Source organism: Tauraco erythrolophus, chromosome 19, assembly GCF_009769465.1.
Source record: "Tauraco erythrolophus isolate bTauEry1 chromosome 19, bTauEry1.pri, whole genome shotgun sequence".
Taxonomy (NCBI): Eukaryota; Metazoa; Chordata; class Aves; order Musophagiformes; family Musophagidae; genus Tauraco; species Tauraco erythrolophus.
In genome coordinates, this window is record NC_141483.1 from 15,306,090 (window position 1) to 15,319,849 (window position 13,760).

At 51.5% G+C, this 13,760-nt stretch overlaps 1 protein-coding gene across 2 annotated transcripts in view; it reads left to right on the forward strand.

Moving 5' to 3' along the window:
* The first annotated feature begins 875 nt into the window (after positions 1-875).
* The window catches only part of GRK3 (G protein-coupled receptor kinase 3), a 63,675-nt gene continuing 50,790 nt past the window's right edge, over positions 876-13,760 (forward strand). For both annotated transcript variants that reach the window (XM_086623215.1, XM_086623214.1), the window contains exon 1: positions 876-988. In XM_086623215.1, coding sequence (XP_086479341.1) covers positions 876-988 — 113 coding nt within the window. The remainder of the gene's footprint in view (positions 989-13,760) is intronic.

The window sequence follows — 13,760 nt, forward strand, 5'->3', positions numbered from 1 at the left end:
TTTCCACGGGCAGGAACGGGGTTTCGTACGGACGCGCTTACTGGTATCCAGTTTCTCTTGTGCACATCACGTTTCAATAAACTACCAGGAAATTAATTTCCAAGACACGCGGCCGGGCTGATCGCGATCTATCGACCCGCGGTGCCGGGGGCTTCGCTCTCCGTCCGCCCCCCCCCCCTCCGGGCTTCCCCGAGGTCGCGGCTCCCACCCCCGCCGCGGCGATGGGGCGGAACGCCCCCCCCCCCCCCCCCAAGCACCAGCCGCCCCCTCCCCGGGACCGCGGCGGCTCTCAGCCCCCCCCCTCCCGCCCCCGCCGCGCAATCCAGGTCCGGATTTTCGCAGGCGCCGCCGCCGCCGGGCAGCCCCTGCGGCCGCGCCGCCCGCCCGCCCATGGCCGCCGAGCGCCGCGGGCGCGCTCGGACCTGCCCGGCCGGCGCCGCGGGGGCCGCGTAGGCTGCGCGCCGCGGGGGCCGCGCCCCCCCCTGCCCGCCCTCCTGCCGCCGCCATGGGCCCGGCGGGCGAGCGCTGAGGGGCGGCGTGCGGGCGGGGGGCGCTGCGGCCCGGCCCGGCCCGGCGGGGGCGGCGCACGGCCGCCGGCGGGGGGGGGTTTCCCGCCCGCCCGCCCGCCGCGGCGGCCGCGGGTCGAGGGCGCGCAGGGCCGGCGGTGAGCCCCGGGCGCGGAGGCGGCCGCTGCCCCCCCCCCCCCCCCCGCCACACACACACGCACACGCGCGCAGCCGGGAGGCGCTCGGCGGCACCGGCGCAGGGGAAGCCGCCGCCCGCTTCGCCCGCCCGCTCCGCCGCCAACCTCCCGCCTCGGGGGCGGCTGCCCCCGGCGGAGCCTCCATCTGCAGCCCGGCGGCGGGAGCGGGAACATGGCGGACCTGGAGGCGGTGCTGGCCGATGTCAGCTACCTGATGGCGATGGAGAAGAGCAAGAGCACGCCGGCGGCCAGGGCCAGCAAGAAGATCACCCTGCCCGAGCCCAGGTACCGCCCGCCCCGGCCCGGCCCGCAGGGCCCCGGAGCCCCCGGCCCCGGCCCGGCGGCCTCCCCCGGCGCTCGGCCCCCCCCCCCCCCCCCCCCGCCGGCACCGCGGTGCCGAACATAACGGTCCGGTGGCCGCGGGCCCCTCCGCCGTGCCCGGGCACCCCGCGGCCTCCGGCGGTGCGGGGCGGTGGGTGCGGGCGGGTTTGCGAGTGGTGGGGTCGGGTTGGATGCGGGTGTTCGAACCAACTTCTGCGGGCGTAGGGAGGTGGAGGAGCCCGCTTGGCTCGGGGGAGGAGGGGGGGGGGAAAAACCCCCAAAACCCCCACGGTTCGGGTGTTTATTTGATCCCGAACTCGACGCTTCATCCAGCGGGTGAGAAATTCTCCTAAGCGGTGAGCTAAATAAAATGGTAAAACCGGATTGAATCATTCTCACTGTTTTATTCTGCAGAGCTATTTATTTATTTATTTATTTTGGGTGATGCTTCGTGAGGTTTGACAACAGAGCCGGGGCGGGAGGACGGGCTCCGGAGAGCGGTTTGCTCTTGGCAGGCGGCTCACGGAGCGGAGGTGATGTGCAGCGGTGAACTGGTGAGCGTCTCGGTGTCACGGCCGGCTGTGTCACACCGTGGGCTTCCACGGGTCTCACCGGGCGAGCGGACGGGTGCCGTGACATGGCTGAGGCCGTTTTCTTGGGGTTTGGTGCTAAAAGCAGCTTTTCTCCCGAAGGACAGCCCCTGGTTTTGCATGTGTTATAAAATCACCTGGGCATCGCTGACTTGTTTATTGCCAAAATGAAAACTAAGCTTTCCTTCTCTTTCATGGCTCTGTGTGTGTATATATATATATATTTAAAATGAAGATTTAGCCAGCGAATGAAATATTGCGACAGAAAAAAAATCGAAACCAAAATTTGCTGCAAAACGTGTAGGCAGTTTGCAGGGCTGCTGGTGGCCCAGCCCAGCTGTCTGCCGGGAGCAGCGAACAGCAGTGAGCACAGTGTCTGCTCACTTGTTCGCTCGGTTTTCTGCCTTTATGCTTGGATTTAGGGTGAGGCTGCAGAGCCGGGGAAGGCGAGGGGCACGGGGGTGCCCCGTGCACGTTAATCCCCTTTGCAGAGGCAGGGAAACCTCAGATGAAGAAGTTTGGCAGTGGTTTCTAAGGTCCGGTTGAGGATGGCTTGCTGGGCAGATGAAGGTGCCTGTTTTTTCTCCTGGTCTGTGTCAAGGCTTATAAAAATAACATCTATAAAATTTAGCTTGAGGTAGGTCAGCTGAGGTGTGTTCGGTGACGTGCAGTGATGCTCCCTGTTTGCAAGAGGGACGTGGTCCCTCCGGGGAGGGGGAAGGTGGGGATGCTGAGGCCATGCAGGAAGAGGAGTCCTTCCGACACCGGGAGAAATAACGGCACCGTTGGCGCTTGCGGCGAGGCCGGTGAGCCGCTGCTGGGACCCGCGGCCCCTTGTGCGTGGCACGAGGCCTGGGGAACCTGCCATGTGCTGCTCTCCTTCCCTGGGATTTGTGCTTTGTTGATGTTCCGGAGCTCCCCGGAGCTCGGAGGGATGGTTCACCCGCGCTCGGCTCCGCGGGGCGGGAAGTGGCAGCCGGGTGCAAGAGGAGGCACCGCGGAGTAGGAAGGAAGGTGGAGAGGTGGGTGGTGGAAGCACCTCGCTCCTGGAGCTGCCTGCAGAACGGCCTGTGTCATTTTAATGAAATATTAAAGGAAAAAGATTATTTGCCGTGTGCCCCCCCAGGACTGCTGTGGTCAGATGAAGGTGAGAAGCCTTAAGCGAGGGGAGAGGCTCACAGCGGTGCCGTGGGACCGGGATGTGTTCGGATGGCTCGGCAGGAGAAGGAGGGGACGCGTGGACGTACGTGGGAACAGAGCCCTACCTAAGCCCGGGACCGCAAACGGCTCGGGGTTGCTTGAAATGACTGAACTTCTCAGCTTCTAACTGAAACCAGGGATTTCCTCATACAGTAGGAAATTGTGACCGTTATTCTGGTGTCAGATGTCTTCGTGCTGGTTTCTGGTTGTTTTTTTTTTTTTTTTTTTCTCTTGATCCCTCTCATTAAAACAGACATGGTGTGTTGGGTGCGCTTAAATATTCTGTGATTCATTGAAAATTTTATAAATCGGCTGGTTAAGTGCAGGTTGGTATAGTAACAGTAAAAAAAAAAAAAAAAAACAACGCAGCACACAAAGTCCTCTCTTATGTGAGTTCGAAATCAAACACTTTTTCCAAATCATTTTTTTATTTCTGTGTGTGTGTGTGAGCAGCTCCTCAGAGCGTGAGCGCAGCCGTGTAACGCCGGGCTGTGAGCAGCCGCCGCCGCGTTCGGCTCCCGGCTGTCACCGGGACGGATAGCAGGAAGGTCACTGGAATATCACATCCAGGCTTGAAAATAAATGTCTCTGCCTTATTGCAGCGCCCTTCTCGCAGGAACGCCTTCCGTGTCCGCTCATCTCCCGCTGCCCAGCCGAGCATCCTGTGCTGCTGCCGTTCCCTCCCCAGGAAATATTCCGAAGGTTTTACCCCCACCCCTGTAGGATCTGTCTCTGCTGGAGCCCGATACACCTGTCAGCACCGTTTGATCTTTCTGAGATAAAGCTGACGCTAAAAGGAAACAGAGTTTGCTGCAATGCAAATTGGAGGGGGCTTCCTGTTTACAAGGAAATGGAGCAGCGCAGGGAGGGTGAATTCCAAGGCTGCAGGCCAGGGCTTAGAAGCAAATAAACCAGGAGGGTGAAGAGTTTATTGGCCGTGGGGCTGATTATTGCTGAGCTTACATGAAGCATCCTCAGACTGTTTCTGTACCGAAATCGTTAAATATCACAGTTTGGGAAGAAAGAGGACAGAAAACACTAATGAGACCAGAGCGCCTAAGGAAGAGGTTTAGTGTGGGGGTTTTTTTGTTGTATTTTTTTTTAAACACTAAACCAAAACAACCCTTTTCCCATCCTCTGTCATCTGCTTTTCCTTCCCTTCTACGTTTCCTCTTTTCATTCCTGAGAGCCTTGCCAGGAACCAGGAAAAGCTGCGATATCTTTTGTTTTTACGTTGGTTTTGGGTGGGTTTGCGTGGGTGGATGGAAGGGCTGTCAAAGGCAGAGTGACCTGCAGAAACAGGACCTAAGATGGGAAAGAGGACGTACATACTGAAATAGGAGCAAATATGAAACCTTAATCTTCTACAGAATTTACATCAAGTATTTTAAGTTTGAGGGGAACAAAGTAAATGAACTGCACTGTTAAATTTTTTAGGTTATTCAGCAGGACTTTGGAAGTTTTCCGCTTTTCCATGTAAATTTTAGATTTCCCTTATTTTGATCAAAGGGAGTGGAAGAACACTACGCAACAGCTGTCTTTATTTGCCAACAGCTGCTTCTGCTTTGAGTAAAGGATTTGCATAACGTGAAGTTGAGAAAAATGATCCAGGAAATCAGATAACTGGAATGGGAGAGGGCGCAGGGCGTGCGGAGAGCCTGCGACTGGCACCGGTGGCCTGGCGCTGCCGGCGCCGGCCTCGCCGGGAGCCTCCACATCAAGCTGCCTTACTATAAACATCACGCAAGCGCAGGGGGCCGTCGGTGTGCAGATACCAAGGGTAACAAAACACAGCCTGTGTCTGTCCGGGCTTCTCTCCTGCTGCTCGTGCTGTGGTTGTAGATGTTTCTCATCTCGTCTTTCCTTTCTGAACCTGCATGGTTCAGTAATTATTCCCTTTCAAGTTAATTATTTTTTTTTTTCTCCCAGCCTTTTTCTTTGGTCTGCTGCCTTCCTCTGAATCCTGCCCCTCTGCAAGGGGAAAAAAAAGGCATGTTGCAGGCACTTGTTTCTTAAAAGTCAGACTGTTAACATGACACTTTCCTTGGTTACCATCTCATCTTCAGTTTGCCCCTAGTGATGAAGACTGACGCACTGGTACCCCAGGTGCCTCTTGTCGGGATGGTTTAGTCTGTGATGGGCCCTTTGGTTTCTCACCTGGTGTTCAAACTAACTTGTTTAAAACTCTGATTGAGGCTCATTGGCTGCACGGAGGTTACTTTTTCTTTTCCAATTCCATCCTGAGCTATTTGGGATTTGCTTTCTTCCTGTTAGTGCTGAACATTGGCGAAGGCCACGCGACATCTCCCGCGAGGAGCTGAGCATCGTTACTCTCTCCTCTCTTGCTTCCACCTTTTCAATTTTGTTCTCTCGGCGTTACTGTACTCTTTCTCTGAATTTCAGTTGTTTCTTTGATGTCTCCTTCAGCACATTCTTCTACCTCTTGGAACTTCTGTAACATCTCTTAAGTTCCAGGCTAAAACTCCTCTGTCTCTCTGCTGTCAGTCTCAGTTACTTTGAGGGTATTTTCTCTGGCTTCGTTTAACGCCTTCTTCTTGTGCTTCTTCGTTTAAAGCGCTGTCTCGAAGAAAATTTTCCTGACAGTTGTTTGTGTAATTTTTGTATTTGTTGCTCTGACGCTCATGTCATCCCTTTGCATCTTCCCAGGTGCTGCTTTGGTGCTTCAGGCATAACGTTGAGTGTTGGGCTTCTGCAGGTAGCACTGACCTTGCTGAACACCTCTTGCTGGGTGTCACGGTAGCCCCCATCGTTCCCCTGCGCCAGCCGAGACGCTGCCCGCTCCGCGCTGCTCCTCGCCATCCGGGCTACAAAGCTCCTCCCCTGGATCCCTCCTTAAAACGCTCCTTTGTGGTGGAGCCGATGGAGTTTGGCTGGGATTGATTGATCTGCCGGCGCTCGCTGCGTCCATGCAGCGTTCGTTGTGTTTCCTGACGGTGTTTCCTGCCTGTCTCCCTCTATCCGTTTGCATTCCCGTGTCCCGGATGGCAAGTGTGGGACCTGGGACGCCTTCCTGGGGTGTTGGTGCTCCCCACGGCAGGGTCTAACAGGGTCCGATCAGTGATGCTGATACCAAAACCTCCTACTTTATCTACAGGTCGTTTAGGGAACGTGGTGGCTCCAGGAAGCCCTGCGCAGGGTTATGCTTTTTCCTCCATATCAGAATGCAAATGGTAGAAATCCTCAAAAGTACTGTTTTCCTGTTCTCAGAAAAAACGCAGGGCCAGATTTTGCAAAGGCTTATGCGTTTACTGGGCTTGGCACAGAAATGGTGCCAATGAATGCAAAATTAAAGAGGAGATGCTGTGGAGGACTGGGGATCTAATGGTTAGTTTGGATGAATTCGTGTCTCGGTAACTTCAGCTCTGCAAGGTGAAGCTTGTTCCGTCTGCTTGTAGCAATGATGACTGTGAACTATTTTGGTAGAACTTCTGAAGCTCGGCTGTCTAAAACTGCAGAACAGTTCAGGTTTTCGTTTGACATTTATGATTTTTTTTTTTAGCGTTGAGCAAGACTGTTTCTTGGTATTTTTATACCATTTCCAGGACTTACTAAAAATCAAACTGAAAAATTTGAAGTAAGAAATTAAAACCAGTGTGCAGGACACTGAGGCTGTCCAGAATGGTTTCGTCGATGTGTAATGCGTGAAACTACAGAAGGAAAAAGGATTCTAAAGGAAATGGCTGTACAAACCAATTTATTATTTTGCAGCTATCCTATGTCCCACTGTTTGAGTCAAACATTTAAGCAAAGAATAAAAGAAGTAAAGCCTGGTGAGAGCTAAAGGTGACTGAAGACGTGGTGTGCACTAGGCAGGTGTTCTGCAATCTGGGAGTGCTGTAGGTGAACCTGAAGTAGGTTTGTGTCGGCGGCGAGCGGTGTGGGTTTGTGCTTTTCAAGGTCAGAGCGTCCCCGTTAAATGGAGCATCTCATAGTTCACTGGGCACCTTCTCCAAGCTGGTGGTAAACTGCTTGCTGGATGCGTTCCACGTCACCGTACCTCCTAAAGCACTGCCATCTGGCTGGAGCAACTAATACGTCTGAGATGGTGAATGTCTTCTCATTCCAGCTAGTCCTGCTCAGGGTGAGTGGAGGCGACACAGTAGCTAAAAACTCGGTTTTGTTTGGAAATTCAGCCTCAGCTTTGCTGCCAGTAGAAGAGTTGGTTGAGAAGATAGCAAGAAGATGGCTTTCTGAAAACGGTGTAGTGCACACACGGAAAGCCAGTGCTGCTAACGAAGCGTGCTTGCGTTTTATCTCCAGTTGGCTTTGTCCTGCAGGAGTTTCCCAGCGGGAAGCACGCGTGGCTTAGGGATGGATCCGGACCGTCACCGCGCCTGTACGGGAGGGCTCTCGCGTGCGGCGGGCGCCGCTCTCCGCAGCGGTGGGTGTTCTCTCGCTTGGGAAGTCGGGTTGTTGGTGGTTGTAACTGCAGTGTCCACACCTTAGTGAAAGAGAGTCCTCCTGCGGGAGGGCGCGGTGCGGCCACGAAGCTCTCGCAGCCTTCGCAGAGAAGGAATGAGAGCAAGGGCACGGTGGTTACCGGTGTCGTACAGATCAGAAGCTAAGCCAAGTAGAAAACAAGTTCACACGTAGGATGTTTGGCAGATGCAGGGGTTGGAGTTACATTTTCCTGAGCTTTGGATGAGCAGCGGGGGCCGTAGCCTGTCCCAGCTGCTGAGCACACGTTGCTTGGAGCATCCCTGGGCACAGGAAAGAGAGAGCTGGCCTCGAGAGATGCTCCAAGTAGTTCTCCCGTGGGGATGTATAAGGCTGAAGCTTGTGTTTTGAAACATAGACCTTCCCTCGGGAGTCATTACCTTAATTAAAAAAAAAAAAGTAAATGAGAGTGCTCTGGGAAGAGATCGGTGTGCAGAGTTCTGTTACTGTGCTAAGAACAGAGGGATGTTTCTAGGGACATTTTTGGGGACAGTTTCCGTAATGTGATGTTGTGTTAGGTGTTACAGGTGTAACATGTCTGTGTGGTCCCGTGGGGAGCCAGTGGCTGGTGTGGAGGGGCCGCGGGTGCCACTGCGGCTGCTGGGACCTGCTGGAGCCGCGGCCAGGGCTGGGTGTATCGGCTGCCTTTTGGACGAGGGCATGGAGTGACAGGACAAGGGGAAATGGCTTTGAACGGAAAGAGGGGAGATTTCGATGAGATCTAAGGAAGAAATTTTTTCCAATGAGGATGCTGAGGCACTGGATCAGGATGGCCAGAGAAGCTGTGGCTGCCCCATCCCTGTTAGTGTTCAAGGCCAGGTTGGATGGGGCTTTGGGCAACCTGGTGCAGTGGAGGGTGTCCCTGCCCATGGCAGGGGGGCTGGAACGAGGTGACCTTTGAGATCCCTTCCAACCCAAACCATCCCATGATTCTGTGATTCTATGGCTGCGGCACACGGAGCACGCTTGGTGTTTCTGGTGGGAGATACGTACAGGCAGATTTATCTTTTCACTAAAGTTAACGAACCTGCTACTCCTTTTATCGGTAGGACGGCTTGGCAGTGCCTGGGCCTGCTCGGGTGGACTGTTTTCAGAGAAATGCTGGAACTGTAACGTCGGGAAAGGAACATACACAGCTCTTCATTTGTGTTCTGGTGAAATCATGTGGAACGGCCTGGTTTAATCTTCTTATCAATAATAGCTTTTTTTTTTTTTGGTAATTAATAAAATTAGAAAAAAGCCTATCAGGAGCCGTCAGGTCCAGGTGCATAAACCAAATAACATAATTTAATTGAACTAAGTGGATGTAAAAGCAGGAGTTTCTAGCTTTGGAAAATACAGAGAGCATGGCTTCCTCGGGGGAGAAAAAAGTATGGGAACACTTCTGTTAATTCTAACCTATGTAAAAGAGTTCTGAGAAGATATTTCTTATCAATTTTCACTTTTGACAAATCTTTCATTGCTAAACCATTTAAATGTACTTTTTATAAAGAAAAAAAGCCAACAGGAGTGTTGGCTGTCGTGGCTGGATGCCATCCCGCCGTTGCTTTGGGTTGTACTTGTTGACCCTGTCATGCTTTCAGTTCAGAGGCCTTTGGGGTGGGATCTTTGGTTCAATTTTAGCAACTTTATGATGGATTTGGATAGCGCAAATAAACACTTAAGCCTCTGTAAAATTGCATCCTGAGACTATAAATGAATAAATAAATCACAGGCGAATGTAGCGTGTTTCAGCCAGCGTTGGCCGTAGTTCTTGGTAGCTCAGTTAACGTTTACACTTGCACACGAATTTTAAAGAAAGTTCTAAACCTGTTATAGATAAGGAAGGTTAAAAAAAATTGGCACATCTTCAGTAATTTTGTATTTTAAAAACCAGCCCAAACATATTACGATTGATGAATGACTTCATTGCAGTAGGAGCGAGGAGATGCGGTTTTGTTCCCATTTCTTCCTTGTGATTTCTCAGTAGCAGCGTTCTGGTGGACGGGCAGGTCCTTGGCATTGCAATTCAGTGTAATTATTCCTGAAAAATTCATGTACTCAGAAGCTTTTATGTTGGTTTCAGATTTCAGCAACGATAACGCAGATGATCCTCGAGGAACATGAGGATAGGGCGCGTTTTGAAATCGGAGCTGCACCGCTGTTGCCTCTGGCTCCCTCGTTGTAAACTTTGGCCATGAATATGATTTGCATAAGCGGAGCTGCTTCGTCTCCTGGATGAGACGTGCATCAGCGGGGGGTTGTGGGAAAGTGTTGCCGAGCTGTAATCCCTTCCATGGCAAGCAGGGTTCTTGGGTGGAAAACGCTGTTAATCATCCTTGACGACTGTAAGAGCATTAGTTCAGTGCAGTGACACGGCTTGGCAGCGGGCTGAGCGTCAGCTTCAGAGGGTGTGCAGAGGCAGCAACTGGGATAGAAACGGGCCCAGTTGGGGTAGAAAATGGCAGAGCCCTCTTCTTGTCCCGTGTGACATCAGCGCAAGAGGGACTGGGACCCGCGCGGCGCGTGCCGTGCCAATGCGTGCCGTGGCGGTGCGCACCCGGCTGGGGCGGTGCGGGCGTGCACGTGGCTGTGCCGTGCTGATGGAGAGCAGGGAAGCCCTTTGGTTTTGCTCATTGCTACTTCGTCAGCTGATGATGATGAAGAGTGGAAGGAGCATGTGTGCTAATTAACCTAGCACCAGCGGTCGCTTTTATTTCTCTGTTAACTAATGAAGTCAGTTGGATGTTGCGTTGCTGTCGGGGGTATTCTAGTAATGTTGCAGGGTGCTCAAAAGCAAAAGAGCTAAAGGCACATATTTTTTCCATGTTATTTTGTTGTCAAAAAATGTTTTTTCATGGTCTTCCTCTTCAAATAGGGATTTTCCAAGTAATAGATAGCGACATCAGATTAGATGGTCTCATGGTCCTTTCTAGCTTCATGTGCTGGGAATTTGCTTTGCCCCGTTAATTGCTGGAACAAAAGTTGCCATGTGTAAAAGACCTTTTAAAGCATCCGAGAACAAAATCATTTGGAGAAGTATTAACTTCTGCTGAACTTTGAACAGGGTACGAGTCTGAGAGGAAGCGAATGAAATGGATCTAATGGTTTGTGGTATGTTCGCTATTTTTTACCTCTTATACAGGAGGGAAACTAATTCTTTTTTATTGGTTGCATCGAGTGTCTGCCCTTCGTTTTCAGCCCCAAAGTGGAGCATCAAGCTGACCCGGGGCTGTGATCCAGTGACTCATGGCAGTTTACAGTCTCATTCAAGAGGAGTTTTCTGTTCAGCTGGAGAGGTGCTTCATGCCAGTGTGGAACATATTATGAGAAAATAACAGCATCATTAGCAATCAGTCACACCGATTTGCTCCTTATGTTGAGATGTTTCTTTCCTTCTCCCTGTCCTCTTGTGTTACGTGGCTTGTTTTCTTTCCTGCTCTGCAAAACCTCAGTAAAATACTTTTAAGGGCAAACCGTGTTACTACTGAGTCTCCCTGCTGGTGCGGTTGTGCCGAACGAGAAGGTGAAGAAGAAGGTAGAGATGAAAGCTGATGGGACAAGGGGACGTGATAAATACGGTGCGGAAAGCAAGGTGAGAAAGGGATGGGGGAGAGAGCCGAAAAAGGGAAACAGTGATAACGTGAAGGAAGAGGAGAAAACAACAAGACTAAGTGGAAGGTGACTGTCTGGTGTGGGAACGGGGTGCTCCAAGTGCACAGAATGGGGAGACGGCGAGGGGCAGTGCGAAAGGTTGGCTGTCAAAGGCAGTGGCAGTTTAGTTGCTGAATATCTAGTGTTTTCTTGAAATAATTAGAGTAGTTTTTGGAGCCACCAGCAGCTTAGTGTGCTGGGTCGAGGATACACACGTGGCGGAAGGACGATACCTGCCCTGATGGCAAAGAGGAGGAAAAAAAGAAATAGGGGTGTATTTTTCCAGCCCGGCGATCCGGGGCGGGGGGTGTTTGTGACGTGCCCAAGGTGTTACAGGAAGCGTTGGCAGAGTTAAACACTGAACTCTGCTCTCCCCAGGCCGCTCTCTGCGAAGCTGCCGTTTCCGTCTGGTTTGGTTTTCTGTTCCCCTTTTTCTGTGTCAGCTCGTGGGTGAGGGCACTAGTGGGTGTAACTGCGCCTTCTGTGTGTAGGTGTGATCCTTTAATGCTTGCAGCGAGATCAAACGTGGTCTTTCCAAGCTGTGGTGTCCACCTGTGCGTCTGTACAATAGGTAATATCCCACAAATCTGAACTCGTACTGATTTATAAGGAGAATTAGTATACTTTTATGATAAATAATTAAAAACTCCTCTAAGCTATAGCAGTAAGAAGCCCAGTAGTGAGTATCTTCTTGATCTAGTTCCTATAGTGAGAGTATGTATAAATACACAAACCATCGTGTCTTTCATGGCCCTTTCCATTTCCGAGGTGCGAGATGCTTTCGGAAGAGCTCCTGCCTAGTCTAGTGTAACAAACCTGGGGGGACAAAATCCACGTGTCCTGGAAATTAATAGCAGAACTTTTAGGAAAGATCAGAATGAATGCTGTTTGTTTTATTCCCCTCCGTAACTTCTAGTTCCTGCATACGCCCGCATCCGTTGCGGTCGTGCTCCCGCTGCCTGGTGGACTGTTCCTCGGGCTCGGTGGTTGGAGATACGGCCGTGCACCCAGCAGAAGTTTAATCTCTTCTGCTAGGTGCCCTTATCGCTGGAGTCGCAGGATATTGCTGCTCCGTTGCGGGGCGGGAGCAGCAGTAACGATCGCCGTCGGTGGCTGTGGTTGCGGCCGCAGCCAAGGACAGGTCCTGGCTCCCCGTCCCGGGGACCTCCTGGTGTGCTGCATCTGGTGTCGGGCGGGCAGGTTGTGGGTGAGCGATGCCCTTGCCCTACACATGTCCTTTTCTGTGTTAAAAAAGAATGTAATGTGTGTTTTCTTCTTAGTTTTTGAGATGGGCTTTCAAGGAGGCATTTTCTGCCTGGACTGACCTTGGCATTGCGATTGTTGTCTGTGTCCTGTCAACTGTAGCGACAGGACAAGGGGCAATGGCTTTAAGCTGAAAGAGGGGAGATTCAGATTAGATATAAGGACAAAATTCTTCCCTCTGAGGGTGGTGAGGCACTGGCACAGGTTGCCCAGAGAAGCTGTGGCTGCCCCATCCCTGGAAGTGTTCAAGGCCAGGTTGGATGAGGCTTTGAGCAACCTGGTGTAGTGGAGGGTGTCCCTGCCCATGGCAGGGGGGTTGGAATGAGATGATCTTTGAGGTCTCTTCCAACCCAAACCATTCTATGATTCTGTGGAACCACGTGCCACCACGCCTGCCTGTAGACAGGGAGAGCTTTTTGGTTACAGAATGTATTTTAACCTTGAAGGTTGCTTTCCAGTGGGTTTCTTTGATCGAGAACTCCTTCTCATTGCGGGGCACAGGGCTGCACTGTGCTCCCGGTTACCCGCTTAAATTTGATCCCAGTTAAACCAGCAAAGAGGTATCCGGAGTCCAAGTTGCATTTCTCACAAAATTTTGAGCCTGGCTTTCAATTTCTCCTAAATATACTCGTCCTGTTATTTCAGTTGACCTGTGATATGTGGACAGCAAAGGGAGCGTTTCTGAAATTTTTGTTGTTTGCTGTTTTCTTCCTCTCTGAAATAAAAAATATATGGACGAAAGGTATTGCTCCAGTACAGTCGGATATGCTGAAGTCTCCCTGGATTTCGTTTTTAGCCAGCTTTTGTCTCTGCTTGCGTCGAGGGTTGCTATTAAGGTGGCTCATGCTGTGAACTGAGATGAACTTATGCGAAAAGTCCACTTCTCGCATCAGCGGTTGCGCTGGAAGCGCATTTGGGTACGGAAAGCTCTTCAGGAGCGGCTGCTTCTCTCTGAAATGCAGCTTTTAATCCCAGATCCCCAGGTGACGTGTGGGGCAACTAACGATTCAATATTCAAAAGCGGAGAGGGAACCTTCCTTCCTGTTGGTGGGATGTGGCAAGCTCCATTTTAAAATTTTCCATCCTTCTGAAGAATACGTGGAATCTGCATCGTTTCTTCTGAACTCAGTAGGATTTCTGCTTTCAACTTCCGTGTGAGAACTAGAAGGTCGTTATTCTGGGTAGTCATAATCCACTCTGTGTAATTTATTCCTATTTATTCATGCAGATAAGGAGAAATTATGTTGAGGGTGTGCAAGGCTGTTGTTGGGAAGCTGGAACGCAGCGCGGACTGCCGGAGCCTGTGATTGTTTTACAGATCTGTTCAGATTCTGTAGCTGCAAAAACGTTTTGTTCCTTTGACACGTTATCCATCAGACCAGAAGTATGAGATGTCGAGGGGGAGGAGGAGAAGCGCTGGGGAGATTTGTTCGTTACACAATCAGAGTGTTTTCCTGGACACTTCAGTCACACGTTAAATTTTTCATTATCTTCTCCCATTGTCTAGACTGAGATATGTTTATGTAATTTCTTGCAGTGCGCTTGTTCAGGCAGAGGAAAGCTTTCTTGATGTCATTATTATTAAAAAGGCT